General features: G+C 33.1%; 1 protein-coding gene across 7 annotated transcripts in view; it reads right to left on the bottom strand.

Annotated features, from left to right (window-relative positions):
• FER (FER tyrosine kinase) overlaps window positions 1-17,051 on the bottom strand; it is a 465,318-nt gene that overhangs the window by 376,361 nt on the left and 71,906 nt on the right. For 6 of the 7 annotated variants that reach the window (XR_014310162.1, XM_082724902.1, XM_082724905.1 and 3 more), the window contains one exon: window positions 13,258-13,357. Coding sequence is in view for 5 of the 7 variants with exons in the window: in XM_082724902.1 (XP_082581028.1) it covers window positions 13,258-13,357 (100 nt within the window). In the remaining 2 variants the exon portion in view is untranslated. Of the gene's footprint in view, window positions 1-3,743; window positions 3,811-9,968; window positions 10,086-13,257; window positions 13,358-17,051 lie in introns of those variants that run through there. The other variant, XM_082724907.1, reaches the window with a different exon arrangement.

Here is a 17,051-nt window from a genome sequence, read left to right as displayed (position 1 = left end):
AAGGCAGAGGCCCAACCCACTGAACCACCCAGGTGCCCCAGATTGGTACAATCTTTATAAATGCTATAAACTACACACAACATTTATCTTTTACACCTGCAATCATACACTTCTAGGAATTTACATTTAAGATATTCCTCTAATGATTAAAAAAAAAAAAACCCACACAGGTTATTCATGCTAGTAAATGTATATAACTGGAAAAATTAGAAAAACCTGTATGTCAATATACAGAAAGTACTTGAATGAACTTACAATGAAGTGTTATGCAAAAGTTAAAAAGAATGAGAAATAAAGCTACAAACTGAAGTATTATGATTTTTAGGATAAAATATTAAATAGAAAAGCAAAATGAAGAGGAGTATCACAGTATGACAGTTTTTGTGTAAAAAAGAAAGAAATAATTAAAGAAGATAGAGTTCTCTAAGTATATAGTTTTATGCAATTCTGACTTTTGGAACCATTAATTTTTAACCATTAATGAAACAGATAAAATCAATAAGAGAGGAAAAAAACAATTTAACATGGGATACAACAAAACAAGTGAACCAACCTACACTTCTAGTGAATAACATAATCACACTGAAAAGAGTGGGGAAGAAAAGAATTAATCTAAGTAACATTGGAAACAATATTTGATTACAATGTAAAACTAAAGACAAAAGAGCTCTAAAGAAATTATGAATTGTAGTTTCTTTTTTCAGAGGTATGAGTCAGTATTCTGAAATTATTTTCTGTTATTTTAGGATTGAGCAAGTAAGTAAATAGACTGTAACTAACAGAAGCCAGATTTCCCACTGTCAGAGAAAGAAGTTGCAAATACATGAATAGGAAAATACAGAATGAACACATGGCATTGGACTAGAACCAGAAGTATCAATATAAACTCTTCAGTTTTAGTATAGATAAACAGACAGAAATTAGGAACAGATATACTTGTGTGCATGTATGTATATACATTTGCTTATTTCTTATCTCTGTCCATTAAGGGGACCTTTACTGCAAAACTACTGAAATGGTTTGTCTGTACCAGTGATCTCCAGTTTCTTTTCTCTCATTCTTTCTTAAACCCATCCCATTTTGGCTTTTCCCTTTACTACAATATTGAAACTGCTCTTTTCAAAGTCACCAATTACCTTCACTTCACAAAATCCAAATCTTGGCCCTCATCTTATGTTCTAATACTGCTTTAACCTAACTGATCTCTTGTTCTTCCCTGAAATTCTTTCCTCCTCCATTTGACTTCTAGAATAACACATTCTTTTGGTTTTCCTTTTTTCTTGGTGTTCTTTACAATTTCCTCCTCATTTTCCTGATTTCTTAATGTTGGGCTTTGTCTTAGGACTCTTCTCTTTCTTATTTTAACTAACACCTTTGGTAATGCCATCTAACAGCATGGCTTTAAATACCAACTAATATTCAAGTTTATATTTTTACTACAGACCTCTCCCAGGAATTCTCTAGAGCTAGAGATTCAAGTACAAACTTGTTATCTCCACCTAGATACCTAATAAGAATCTAAAAACCAAACTCCTGATTTTCACTTCCAAATCTGATACTCCTGCGTTCTTCTCCATTTTAGTTAAAAATAATACCATCCTAAAGCATAACAACAATAATAATAACACCATCCTTCCAGTTGTTCAGGCCAAAAATCTTGAAATCATCCTTGAATTCTTTCTCTCACACACTACACCACATTTATCAGCAAGTCCTTTAGGCTCAATTTTCAATATACACATTCATAAATTCCTATTTCTGAATTTGCCTACCACCTAAAATTATTTGTAATCCCAAAGTTCAAGATCCCCAAATCCCCAAATCCCCAAATCCCAAAAATCCCCAAATCCCACACTGTGCTTTCCAGGCCAATTGCAGATATGCACATGTGCAGAGCAATAAAGGAGTCCTTTGATACACATCACATGTTCCCATCAAAAAGGTTATGGTTGCCTTTTTGTTTCAGTTCCTATGCTGTAAGCTGTCCATTTTGCAGTCTATTTAGTTCTACACTGCCTGCATTTCTTGTGCTTTTAATTGATGATTTTGCTATCTAAAATGGCTAAACATAAGGCTCAAGCATTTTCTAGTATTATGATCAAGAAGGCTATAATGCTGATGATTCACAGACCTGTACCCCTGAAGCAAATAATACATTATATGTTAATTTTTTAAAAAGAAGGCTATAACGTGCTTTAATAGAGAAAATATGTGGGGCACCTGGGTGGCTCAGAGGGTTAAGCCTCTGCCTTTGGCTCAGGTCATGGTCATAGGGTCCTGGGATTGAGCCCTGCATCAGGCTCGCTGCTCAGCAGGGAGCCTTCTTCCCTCTCTCTCTCCATCTGCCTCTCTGCCTACTTGTGATCTCTTTCTCTCTGTCAAGTGAATGAATGGAATCTTTTAAAAAAAGAAAAAAGAAAAGAAAATATGTGTCATATAGCTTTCTTTAGTCATGAATTTTAACACTGCTGGCTTTGAGTTCAGTGTTAATGAATCAACACATATATTAAAGAATATGTCTTTAAAGAGATACACACATAAAACAGGATGATAAATTGGATCAGTCATCAAAAATTCTGTGACCTGGGGGGCCTGGGTGGCTCAGTCAGTTAAGCGTCTGCCTTCGGCTCAGGTCATGATACCCCAGTCCTTGGATGGAGCCCCAAATGGGAGTCCCCAAATGGGACTCCCTGCTCAGTGGGGAGTCTGCTTCTCCCTTTGCCCCTCACCCTACTCATGCTCTCCATCTCAAATAAATAAATAAAATCTTTAAAAAAAAAATGTTGTGACCTTGCTTATAGGAACATAATACCCAGTAGGAGCAATGATTCAGTACTCAGCTAACACTAAGTCAGTGTTCAGAGTAATTTCACAGAACATCACAATTGTAAATAACAAGAATCGACTGTATATCCAGAAACTGACCACTTCTCACCACCTCTGTTACTACCACCCCAGGTGCAGGCAAGCATGAGCCTTTGACTGGATTATGTCAATAGCCTGGAAGTAATCTCCTTACTTCCATCCTCCCTACACCCCTCCTAGTCTCAACAAGGCTGCCAGAATTATCCTATTAAAATGTAAATTAGTTCATATCACTCTTCTGCTCAAAACCCACCATGGCTTCCCATTTTATGACAGAGTAAAAGCCGAAGTGTTTTCAAAGAATGACCAAAATCCTACAAAATCTGGGCCTCACTTGCTTCTCACCATCACTCTCCCTCTCTGATTTCATCCCATATCTCTGTCTTTATCAGTCCCCCAGTTGAGCCACACAAGTATTTGTACCACTGCTCAAATAAGCCAGACATGATCCCATCTCAATGAGTTTCCTTTGGACAATTCCCTCCACCTGTACTACTCTTCCCTTCCTCACTTCCTTCCTCACTTCCTTCACTCTTCACTTATTATGTCTCTTTCTCCATGAAGCCCGACCTGATCATCCTCTCAACAACCTATCCACCAACCATGTTTCATTTTTCTCCATGGTACTTATCACTATCTAATAAATAATACATTTCACTTATGTGTATTAATTAGCTATCTTCTCTAAAATGTAAGCCTCAGAGAGGAAGGAATTTTTGTATGGTTTGTTATCTACAATATTCCTAGTGCAAATAACAGTGCCTGGCACATTGAAAGAAAATATATAAATTGATATAGTTCTTACTATTAAAAAATAAATTTAAGCTTAAATAAAAATTTTTACAAAGTTAAAAGTTATAGAAAGGTTACAATTTTACCTTCTGCATCTGTTTATATCATCTTTCTAGTAATCAAGTCCAAAACTAATATTGTTAAGGAGCTCACCTATAAAATATAGAGGAAAATCAGCCAAAAGGATATCATTTTTCTTAATCTCTTTGTATGTGAAACTTAGCTTTGTTTATTCAATAAAACTATGAAAAATAGGAACAAATCAAATTATTGTGCTTTACTTTTGTTTTAATTTTAGGAAGTTATCTGCAGAAAATAAATGAATCATGTAGCATATCCCATCCCACATAATATTTCAGCATCTAATGAGAATATTATACCTGTCACTTCAATTTCTGCAACTTTAACCCAATGCAAATTAGATTAACAATGAAGAATGTCATTAGTCTTTATGACCTTGTAAACTTCCTATTGTATTAAGCTCCATGCAGTGAAAAGCATTCATGCCATAAGTTAGCTGCTGATATATCATATATTAATAAGTAGGTCCAAAAAAAATAGAGAACCTCTCACTTTCAAGCCACATCAATAGAAGTGATGATCAACAAACACAGCTTGAACTGAGCTTTGGTCTTTAGCAAGTTCTGTATCCAAAATGGATTTCTTTCCTTAGGTTGAACTGAGAAATAAATATGAATTTCAGAATATTTGTCTAGAGGACCTCCATATATCATGCATATAAGATTCTAATTTTTGGAAGTCTTCAAGATTTAGAGATTATTGAACAGGAAGGCCAGCTGCCATTCTTGTTGGACTAAAAATGAGAAAATCAACTGAAGAGGCTTTAAAAAGTTTTACTCATTTTTTTAAATTTGGATTTGTTTAAACATAAATTTAACCATCTGTCTCAAATCTGGACTCATTTCAAACTGGTTTTCATAATTAAAGTACTCTAAAGAGACAACTCAATGGATCTAATCAATTTTAATTGGCTATAAAATACCACAGAACTATTCATAATGCATGAAGAAGCAATTTAAGAAAATCTACTTCCCAATTACAGAAAAATTTACTTTTGAATGAGACTTGTAGCTAGCTCCCCACAGTTCTAGCAGTAGGTATCCTCTTACTCTGTCTGCATAGGATAAGTGAGGGCTGTAAATAATCAGGGAGTTTACAAATCTCTTAGCACTCTGTTTTGTTTCCCATAAAGAAAGAAAATTTGAAGGAGAGTTTGTTTCCCTACTCTTGTTATAAAAGTGGGTGAAGAGAGCTCCTTTTAAATTTTGCTAGACTGACTGTTATGGGCATGTGTAATGTGGAATAGCTCATCCTATCTTCTTTTTTCTGAATACGATGTATGATAAAGCAAAAGCATTCAGACTTCCACTCATGTATGAGAAACCCTCACAAATGTTATTGTGGGTATTTTGAGGCTTGGTAAATATAAAACCCTAGCATAATGCTAGCCACACAGAATCAATTAAATAGGCTATATAAGAATACATAACCATAAGAGTTATTTTGAACATCTTTTCTGTTAGTTCAGTACATCTTCAGGTAAACTATAAACCTGCAAAGCAAAACTGTATTTAAATTCACTTAATTCAATACCATAAGGTTCAATATGGTATTGCTTACCTTTTATAAAATTACCATACATTACATTTATCCTTAAAAATATTTTTAACTATGGAAAAAAATGCTACGTGCCATATGAACTAAGGGACTGCATGTAGGTATACAAGTAAAGGCTATGTGTATTTTTTATAACACGAACAAGTAGAAGATTATAGTGAAATAAAAAAATCTGATAATGAATAAACTCATACAACTCTTAGAAAAAATGAAGAAAAATGATGAAATCCACTAAGATTGTAAACTTATGTTAAAATGTTAAGTAGATACCTTTTAAGAAAAAAACCCAAATCATAATTATTCAGGCATAATACACAATGCCTGAAATGAAAACTATGTTGCATGGGATTAAAGGCAGATTAGGCATTGTAGAAAGGAAGATTAGTAAATTTATAAACATAGCCATAGAAACTAATCAAAATGAAACAGAAAGAGGGATGCGTGGGTGGCTCCATTGGTTTAAAGTCTGACTCTTGATTTTGACTCACATCATGATCTCAGGGTCCTGGGATGGAGCTCTGCCTCTGGCTCTGCGCTGTGCAGGGAGTCTGTTTGAGATTCTATTTCCACTCCCCACCCCTCCACCCGGTTTTCCATTGCCCCTCCCCCTAAACTCTGCACTCGCACTCTTTCTCTCTCTCTTCTTTTAAAATAAATAAATGTTAGAGAGAGAGAGAGAAAGAAAGAAAGAAAGAAAGAAAGAGGAAAAAAAGACAGGGAAAAATAATGAAGAGTATCAATAGGCTTTAAAAAACTACAAGCAACCTAGTATATGTGTAACAGGAGTCTCTAACAGAGTTAGAGAACAGAGATGGGGAGACAGAAAATATACATGAAGAAACAGTGGATAAAAGTTTTCCAAATTTGATGAAAACTATAAATTCTCAGATACAAGTGGCTCAAAAACCACAAAGAGAGGAAAAAAAAAAAAACTACAGCAATATACATCATGAACAAATTGCTTAAAGATCTAAAAAGAAAATAAAATGCCAAAATAGATTTCTATACCCAACAAAGATATATTTCAAAAACAAAGGTGAAATGAAACTTTATCAAGCATGCAAAAACCAAAAGAATTTATTACTGTAGATTTACATTACAAGAAGTATTAAAATAAGTCTTTCAGACATAAATAAAATGATACCAGAGGGAATACAGAATGCTAGAAAAGATAGCTACATAGACAAATATATGAGCTGTTCTGTTGTAATTTTTTTAAAAAACTGACTAAATAAATACAAAAATATTAACAAGGTAGGGTGGACTTTACAACATATGCAAAAGTAATATATATTCCAACAACAGCAAATAGACCAGAAGGCTATACCATTGTAAGAGTCCCATGTTAAAAACAAAACATTATAACACCTGAGGGTATACTGTTAAAGATAACATAACAAAATAAAAGGTTATAGGTAATAAGACAACAAAAGGGATAAAATGGTACCTTAAGAAAATATTTCAATTCATCCAAAAGAAGGCAGATAAAATGAAAAGGAGAATAAAGAATAAGTGGAACAAAGAGAAAACAAACTGCAAGATGACAGATTTAAACCTAAAATTACCAAAAATTGTATTAAATATAGTCTCATCATCCCCATTAAAATGTAGAAATTAACAAGACAAAAAAGCACAACCTTACTATACGGTGCTTATAAAGCATGTAACTCAAAAATAAAGACTGAAACAGAATAAAGAATGAAAAAAAGATATATAACATGTAAACACTAATCAAAGTAATGTATAACCGTGGCTATACTAATATCAGGTAGAATAGATAACACAGCAAAGAATACTACCAGGGATAATAAAGATAATTTCATAATGATAAAGGGGTCAATTCATCAAGGGATATAATAATCATAACTGCTTATTTACCTAGTAACAGATTTTCAAAACACATAAAGCAAAAAATTGACAACTACAACAAGAAATAGACTAATTCACAATTACAGTGGGAGATTTCATTTGCCCTCTCTCAATCATTAATATAACAAATAGACAGAAAATCAGTAAGAACATAAAAATATCAAAAAATACAATTAGCCTACTGGACAAGCTGACAGTATAGACCACTCTAACCAACAGCAGCAGAATACACATTCTTATCAAGTAGTTATGAAGCATTTATCAAAACAGACCATACTGTGGGCCAGATAACATATATATACAAATTTAAAGAAATGAAGTCATAAAAAAAATCCTCAGATCAAAATGGAATTAAATTAAAAATAAAATATTTAAACATCTCTAGAAAAATGCCAAATGTTTAGAAAACTAATCCAAACACTTTTAAATAACCTATCGAGCAAAGAAAAAAAAGAAAAGGGAAATTAGAAAGTATTTTTAATCAAATGAAATGAAAATGGTGTATGAAAATTTCTGGAATGTTGCTTAAACAGTATTTAGGGAAATTATAGCACAAAATGCCTGTAGAAAAAGACAGCTCTCAAATCAATGATCTTAACTTCTACATTAAGAACATTAAAAGAAAAGTTTTTTTTAAGTTTTTGTTTTTTTGGTTTTTTTTTGACAGATGGAGATCACAAGTAGGCAGAGAAGCAGGCAGAGAGAGAGGAGGAAGCAGGCTCCCTGCTGAGCAGAGAGCCCGACAGGGCTCCATCCCAGGACCCTGGGATCATGACCTGAGCTGAAGGCAGAGGCTTTAACCCACTGAGCCACCCAGGTGCCCCATTAAAAAATTTTTTAAATGGTGCAAACTAAGCCTAAAACAAGCAGAAGGAAAGAAAGTAAATAAATATTAGAGCATGAGTCAATTAAACAGAAAGCAGAAAAACAGGGGGAAAAAAAAAAACCAATAAAGCCAAAAGCTGATCTTTGAGAAAATAAAATTGATAAACCTCTAGCCAGAATGTTTAGGAATACCAGTATCATAAAACACCAGTATCAAGACATAAAATACCAGTATCAAGAATGGGAAACATAAAATATCAGTGTCAAGAATGGGAAAGAAGTCACCACAGATTCTACAAATTAAAAAGGTCAATAAGGAAATATGAACAATTTGATAGCAATTAATCCAACAACTTAAGTGAAATGGACATTTCTTTGACGATACGACCTATTAAAACTCAAAAAGAAACAGATAAACTAAAGAGTCTACATTAATCCAAAAAAAATTGGTAGTTTAAAAATCTTTGCCAAAAAGTAAAAAACAAAAACAAGCAGACCCAGATGGCTTCACAAGTGAATTCTACCAATATTTAAGAAATACTGCCAATGGAACCCAACTGAACACAAATCTTTCTAAAAAGTTGAATAAGAAGTAACCATTCACAGAATAGCATTAGCTTTATAATAAAATGAGACAAAAATACAAGAAACAAAGATATAGATAAAAATTATGAAAAAAAAACTTAGCCAACCATATTCATCAATATTTAAAAAATGATAGTACATCATACCAAGGACTTTATCCTAAGAATGTGAGATCAGGTGTAATATTTGAAATATGAAAATCAATCAAAGCAATTCCTTCCAAACAAAAAGAAAAAGAAATATTTATCTCTATAGATACTAAGAAAGCATTTGACAAAATCCAGCATCTACTCTGAAGCAGGAATAGAAAGAAACTTCAACCTGATAAAAACTTTGAAACTATAGCTAATTTAATACTTAATTTTGACTTTTCCCCTACGTTCAAGGAAAAAGACCAATAGCTTTGCTCTCTACCTCTATTCAACATTATACTGGAGGCTCTAGTTAGGGCAATCAGGCAGGAAAAAGAAAAAGCTATCAAGATAGGAAAGAGAAAGTTAAACTTTCTTTACTCATAGATAATATGATCCTATAGGAGTTCTTTTGTGAAGTCATTTACTCTTTACTTTTAATCTTTTAAAAATTTTAAAAATATTTTGTTTATTTATTCGACAGAGAGAGAGGGAACACAAGCAGGACAAGTGGGAGTGGGAGAGGGAGAAGCAGGTTTTCCTCTGAGCAGGGAGACAATATGGGGCTTGATCCCAGGACCCTGGGATCATGACCTGAGCCAAAGGCAGGCACTTAACTGAGCCACCCAGGTGCACCTCATTTACCTTTTATATGGATAAATGTGACAGAAAATTTTGCCAACATTTACAGGCATTATGCCAAAACCTTAGCTTTGTAGATTCACAGAATTGTGAATGGCTAAACATAAACGGTTGCTCAACTTAAAGTACTCAGAACTTAATCTGCAATAGAAAAGTAAAACCTGTATATTTTGTATTCAAGAACTCATTATTCTGTGCTGCCATCAAGAAACATTCTGAATAACTGACTTCAGCTCAGTAGACTAAAATTATTTTGGTTGTTCTCAGTTTACATGTTATAAATAATAATCAACAGACTAATGCTCAAATTAGTCCAAGTCAATTTAAGACAAATATTTGCTTTCTCAGCACAGCACAGAGCAAAAAAAGTTTAATACTTAAGGTATATTACAAAGAAATTAATTAAAGTGCTACATTTATGTGGCAAATGAGTGTTATATTTTACATTAGACAATATAAACTAATGTTCCTTTGTGTAAGCCACTCAGCAGGGGTCAGGAATTTGGAATTTAAGCTTTAACCCTGCCTTCCTTCTCATCAACTGTAAGTGCTAAACCTCCAGTTGCAGTAACTGAACATTTAACTGTGAATTCATTCTCAAATCCAGAATTTAAGCCTTACTATAGGAATTATTTCAGGCCTTGTTTCCCCCAAAGCCTTGTCTTCCCTAAAGCCTCATTTTCTCTAACTGGAAGCGATATGTCAGACTGGGGCCTTAAGACCTCCTAATATCTTTGGTGGCTAGAACCACAGCCAGGGTATTCATTGTTGCTGCCCAGCAGTTCCTAGAGACCATTCCAGAACTGCCCTGGTCTGGCCTATACAAATGAACTAAGGTTCTGACATAAAGTCTGCAAATGTTGGAAATTTTGCCATCCATGTAAAGAGAAAATAACTTTACAGAAGAAAATTTCCATGTTAAACATAAAAAGTAATTTGATAACAAAGTGTTCAAAAATAAAATTCTATACTTTTTCACATAAACATGAGCATAAAGATAGTTCTGATTATAAAAAGATAAATTTATAAGTCCTGTATCAAACACAATCATAGAAGAACTTATTCTAAAAATATGTATTCTATAGGTTATATATATTCTACAGGTTATATATATATATTCTATAGGTTATACATTGATTTAATGACAACAATCAAAATTTTGAAAATTGGAAAATATTATCACTATTCCCTTTAGAAGGAGAAATGTACATAAATTCACATATTTGAATTTCATGACATTCAGCCAAATAATAACAATTCTTGGGACCAATTAAAACTATAATCTTCAAATCTTGTTGCCTTCCTACTATTAATACACTAAATGGTATTAATATACTAAATGGTATTTTATCTAAATTAAAAGTAATTTAAAAAAATAAAGAATAACTATTATCTGTGAAAAATATTTGAAAATATAAGCCCTACACAGAAGAACTATTTAAAAATTTTATTATGACATCAGAATTAAATTTCATTTTTTCAACCAAAATAAACTAATCATTAAAAAAATGAATATCTGCCTTCGGCTCAGGTCATGATCCCAGTCTCCTGGGATCGAGTCCCACATCGGACTCCTTGCTCATCGGGGAGCCTGCTTCTCCCTCTGCCTCTGCCTGCCACTCTATCTGCCTGTGCTCACTCTCTCTGTCAAATAAATAAATAAAATATTAAAAAAAAAATGAATATCAGGGGTGCCTGGATGGCTCAGTGGGTTAAGCCTCTGCCTTCAGCTCAGGTCATGACCCCAGGGTCCTGGGATTGAGCGCCGAATCGGGCTCTCTACTCAGTGGGGAGCCTGCTTCCTCCTCTCTCTCTGCCTGTCTTTTCTGCCTACTAGTGATTTCTGTCTGTCAAATAAAATCTTTAAAAAACAAAAACAAACAAAAAAAACTGAATATCAAAGACTAGGGAGTAATTATATCTTTTTTTTAAATAATCATTCTCCAACAGATACAAACCTAGTGTGAAATACTTAGCACAGCTGAATTATAATACAGTTGGATTAATTCATCACTTGCTCTGAGTGAATTTAAATATAGATATTTTTAATATAGAGCACTAATTTGTGAATGCTAGGCATGCATTAAGTCACAGACCTTATAAAATTAACTATTTTGACAGATTGAGTAGTAATGCTTAACGTACAAAACTACTTCTAAACTACTCTTTTTTTTTTTTAAAGATTTTATTTATTTATTTGACAGAGAGAGATCAGAAGTAGGCAGAGAGGCAGGCAGAGAGAGAGGAGGAAGCAGGCTCCCTGCTGAGCAGAGAGCCCGATGTGGGACTCGATCCCAGGACCCTGAGATCATGACCTGAGCCGAAGGCAGAGGCTTTAACCCACTGAGCCACCCAGGCGCCTCTAAACTACTCTTGATTTAGCAAGGGATCCCTTGCACATAAACTGAATTTTGAAAGAGGGTAAGACTTGTTCATAAATTAGAATATCAACTAGAAATGGGTAAGCTCCTTGAATGTCTAGGAAATACTGTTTGAATTTCAATAACTTATAGACAGCAAATGTTCAGTAAATATTTCTTGATTATCTAGAGATCTTTTAAAATAATAAAAGAATAATAATTAAATATATGAAATTTGAAAATCTATGAAGTAATCACAGTGTTGGAGTTTATATCTAATACTATCTGACTCCAAAGTATGTATATGATCTTTATACAATGCCATTTTTTAAATGATTTTTTTAAATAATTTAAGTTTTTAAATAGTTTAAGATAATTGAATTACAAATGTTTTTTAAAAGATATGCTTATATTAATAAGGAGATCATGATCTCAAAATACTGATTGAGGTACATGACAAGTAAGCAAGCAGAAATTAGAAAACTTTAAACAGAGCTTCATCTTCCCTAAAAAGGTAGCAGAAACACTGCAAAAAATCAGAAACATGAGGTAAATGTGTGAGGGGTGGGGACAGGAACAGACAGAAACAAAGTAAATGTTGTGTTGGTAGGAAAATGGGGAGCAAAGAGTAAGCAAGAGAATGGGGAAGGACAGAGAGAAGGAAGAGGAGAAAGCAACCAGAGAGCAGCCAGAGGAGAAAGAGTGAAGACAAAGGAAAGAAGTAAGAAACGGAAGGAGGGAGAAACCCATCTACATCAGTATCTCATCTAGTCTATTGGGATTAACAACAAAAACATGGTATTTTCATCGTGCAAGATATATTCAAATGTAGAGCTATTTATTTGATTTACCTCAGCAAAACAATATATACACAAGTAAAAGACCAAGAGAAAATATGTTGAGAAAAAGAAGACAGAGCTGCTAATAAAGCTTATATTTAGACAGGAAGAATTAAAAAAAAAAAAACCTCCAACTTCTATAATTTAAAAAAATTTAAATATGAAGACTGTTTACTCACATTTAAAGACTCATAACCATAAACTCTTATTTAAAATAAAAATAATGTTTTTCTTTCTATTTATTTCAAAAGGTTCTTATGAAAATGTTAGAACAATATAGGTACATAAAATTAAATTGAAAGCAAAATAATGCCATAAAATAATCTTGTCTTTTAATGGCTTTTAAATACTACAGGTAAAAAGAGGACTAAAAGAGGTATCTAAACAAATATGACCTTATTTTTCTTATTCAGTATTCAGTAATTAAATAAGTAAATCTGATGCTGGAGAAAAAATTTTAAACATTCTTTGCATTCTACTACAAGTGCTATATAATTTCATTTTGCATGAACTACTCAAAAATATGTCATTTAAAAAAACAAAAAATAAAAAGACATTAAATAGTTTGACAATTAGTCTATTTTGGCATATTTTCACATTTTTAAAATGTGAATGGCCTAAGTGGAATCAATCTGCTACTCATTAAGACAATCCTCAAATGATAAGAATAAAAATCATTAAAATAAATAATTTTTCATAACTTTTCCATACCTTTAGCTAAAGCTTCTTTGTATTTCTCTTTGGCAGAATTCATTTCTTTTATTAACTGTCTATAGCTGGATTTTAATTTCTCTAATTCTGTCTTTGTAACCTGTCAAAAAGAATAATAAAGAATAAATTTTATGGTCAAAAACTTAAATCCAAGAGTACTAACTGATATATATTTTATTGCTTACAGAACAGAGTTGCTCCTTAATATATATTATAGATAATATATTAAAAATTGGTTTAGAAATCAATAATAAATTCAACAGCATATGAAAAAAGAATAACATTTCTTAGAAAAGCAAGTCAAGAAATACTGCTGTCATCATATTAACTTTAAAGACCAATAAAGATGCTGTATATAGAAATATTTTCTCTAATAAAAAAGCTAATTTAAATATTTATATTAATTATACAGAGTAACTTGGACTTGTTCTAATTTACCACTTCTAATATGAGTATTTTTTATTTCTTTGGAAAAACTAAGCAAATGAAAGTCCTTGATTCTATAGTCAAAAACCCACTTACATAGCATGTAAGGAAAAAATAAGGGTCTTAGATGGTATTTGAAAAACTTCTAATATACCTTTGAGAAAACTAAGATATCAGCAACATCAAAAACTTACAAAAAGGGCATAAGCAACTTGGAAGAATATTCCAGAGTCCACTTTTTTTTTTTAAGATTTATTTATTTATTTATTTGACAGAGAGAGAGATCACAAGCAGGCAGACAGGCAGGCAGAGAGAGAGAGAGGAGGAAGCAGACTCCCCAACGAGCACAGAGCCCAACACGGGACTCGATCCCAGGACACTGAGATCGTGACCCGAGCCGAAGGCAGCGGCTCAACCCACTGAGCTACCCAGGCACCCCCTCCAGAGTCCACTTTTAACGAACTCTGCATCACCATTGCTCTGGATGGAACAGAGGACAACAATATACAAAAAAAAAAAAAAAAAAAAAAAATCACAAAAAAATATTGATAGCTATGATACAGATATAAATGAGTCTGAACCATTCCTTTAAGAAAAGGAAAACTCGGGGCGCCTAGGTGGTTCGGTGGGTTAAGCCTCTGCCTTTGGCTCAGGACCTGATCTCGCGGTCCTGGGATTGAGACCTGCATCCGGCTCCGTGCTCAGTGGGGAGCCTGCTTCCCCCTCTCTCTCTGCCTGCTTCTCTGCTTACTTGTGATGTCTCTCCGTCAAATAAATAAATAAAATCTTTAAAAAAGAAAAGAAAAAAAAAGTAAGAAAGAAAGAAAAAAGCAAAGGAAAACTCAAGGGGCACCTGGCTGGCTCACTTGGTTGGGCTGCCGACTCCTGGTTTCAGCTCAGCTCACGAGCCCAGGGTCCTAGGAGCAAGCCCTGTGTCAGGCTCCACATTCTGCAGAGTCTGCTTGAGGATTCGCTCTCTCTCCCTTTGCCCTCCCTCTGCTCATTCTCTCTCTTTCTTTCTCAAATAAATAAATCTTCAAAATAAAAGAAAACTCAATAATTAACTTTGTATACTGGACTTTATTTTTTAGAGAAGATTTAGTTTCACAATAAAATTGAACAGAAAATAACAGAAATTTCCCATATACCTTCTGTACGTACCAATGCACAGTCATCCCCTACTAGAGTGGTACATTTTTTACAACAGATGACCCTACAATGACACATCATTATCATCCAAAATTCAAATTAGGCTTCATGCCTGGTGTATATTCTATGGATTTTAACAAATATATAACAACATATATCTATAATTATAGTATCATATAAAGTATTTTAACTGTCATAAAATCCTCTGGGCTGCACCTATTCATTCCTCTCTCCCCCTTAAATCCTGGAAACCACTGATCTTTTTACTGTCTCTATAGTTTGCCTTTTCCAGAATATCATATAGTTAGAATCATGTAGTATGTACCCTTTTCAGATTGGCTTCTTTCACTTAGTAATATGCATGTAAATTTCCTTCAGGTCTTTTCATGGCTTGATAGCTAATTTCTCTGAGTACTAAATAATATTACATATTCAATATTCTGTTGACAAGTCAGGGTCTTTTGCCTCTCATATAAACTTTAGAATCAGTTTGTCAATATTGGGATTGTGTTAAATCTAAAGAGCAGGCTGACATCTTGCTGATAAAAAACTGACATCTTGACAATATTGAGTCTTCTCATCAACCAACATGGAATACGTCTCCAATTATTTCTTCTATAATTTCTCTCCTTGGAATTCAGTTGTTCTCCTCCTATAGATCTTGTATATATGTTGCATATATGTATATAAGTATTTCATTCTTGGAGAAACTAATGAAAATGATATTGTGTTTTTAATTGCATATTCCACTTGTTTATTGTTGATGTACAAGAGAAAGTGACTGACTTTTGTAAAGTAACATTTCATATGTAACTTTGTTATAATCACTTATAAATTATAAGTTTTTTTGTTGATTCACTTGGATTTTCTTCAGACAGTCATATCATCTGTGAATAGACTACAGCTTTAATTCATTGCTCCCAGTCTATATACATTTCTTTTCTTGACTTACTGCATTAACATCCAGTATGATGTTAACAAGCAACAGTAAGAGAAAACATCTTTGACTTGCTTCTGATCTTATTGAGAAAGTTTCAAGTTTCTTATCATTACTTATGATGCTAGCTGTAGGCTTTCTGTAGATATTCTTTATCAAGTTGAGGTAGGTTTCCTCTTTTCCTAGTTTTCTGAGAGTTTTTATCATGAATGTGTACTGGTTTTGTAATTTTTGTCAAGTGATTTTTCTACATTTATTTGCATGCTCATGTGATTTTTCTTTTTCAAATGTGTTCATGTGATGGACTTCATTAACCGATTTTCAAATGTTGTACCAGCCTTGCACACCTGAAATAAATCTCACTGATCATGATACACAATTATTTTTATACATTGTTGGATTTAATTTTCTAATAGTTTGTTAAGGATTTTGCATCTATGTTCATGAGAGATACTGGTCTGTAGTTTTATCCTCTAATGTCTTTGTCTGGTTTGGTAATGGTGATCTCTTGGATTAGTTAGGAGTATCCCTCAGTTTCTTTTTCTGAAAGAATTCATAGAGAATTGGTATGATTATTTCCTTAAATATTTGAAAGAATTCACTATCTGAGCATGGTCCTTTTGGTTTTGAAAGGTTATTAATTATTGATTCAATAACTGCAATAGATATATACCTATCCAGATCAGCTATTTCTTCTCGTGTGAGCTTTTAGCAGACTGTGTCTTCTGGAGAATTGCCAAATTTCTTGTATGTAACCAAACTTGTGGGCATAGAGTTGTTTACAGTATTCTTTAATTACCCTTTTAATATGAACTATTGATGTCCCCTCTTTCAATCCTATTATTAGTAATTTGTGCCCATGTTGTTTTTATTACTTAACCTGGCTACAAACTTACTGATATTATTGATCTTTTCAAGAAATCAGCTTTTTGTTTTGTTGACTTTTCTATTGACTTTATGTTTTCACTTTCACTGATTTCCACCCTAATTTGTATTATGCCTTTTCTTCTGCTTAATTTGGATTCAATTTGCTCTTTCTATTTTTTTCTAATGCCCTAAAGTAGAAGTTTAGAGGATTGATTTTAGATCTTTTTTCTTTCCTAGCATATATTCAATACTATAAATTTCTATTGAAGTACTACTTTTGCAACCTACAAATTTCGGTACGTTTTATTTTCATCATTTAGTTCAAAATATGTTTTAATTTCTCTTGAGATTTCTTCTTAATCCATGTGCCTTTTAGAAGTATTTCATTTCATCTTTTCCAAAGAAGACATCTAGA

The sequence above is a fragment of the Mustela nivalis genome (assembly GCF_964662115.1).
Source record: "Mustela nivalis genome assembly, chromosome: 3".
NCBI lineage: Eukaryota > Metazoa > Chordata > Mammalia > Carnivora > Mustelidae > Mustela > Mustela nivalis.
Note: the sequence above shows the minus strand (reverse complement) of the source record. Positions and strands in the feature narration are given on the sequence as shown.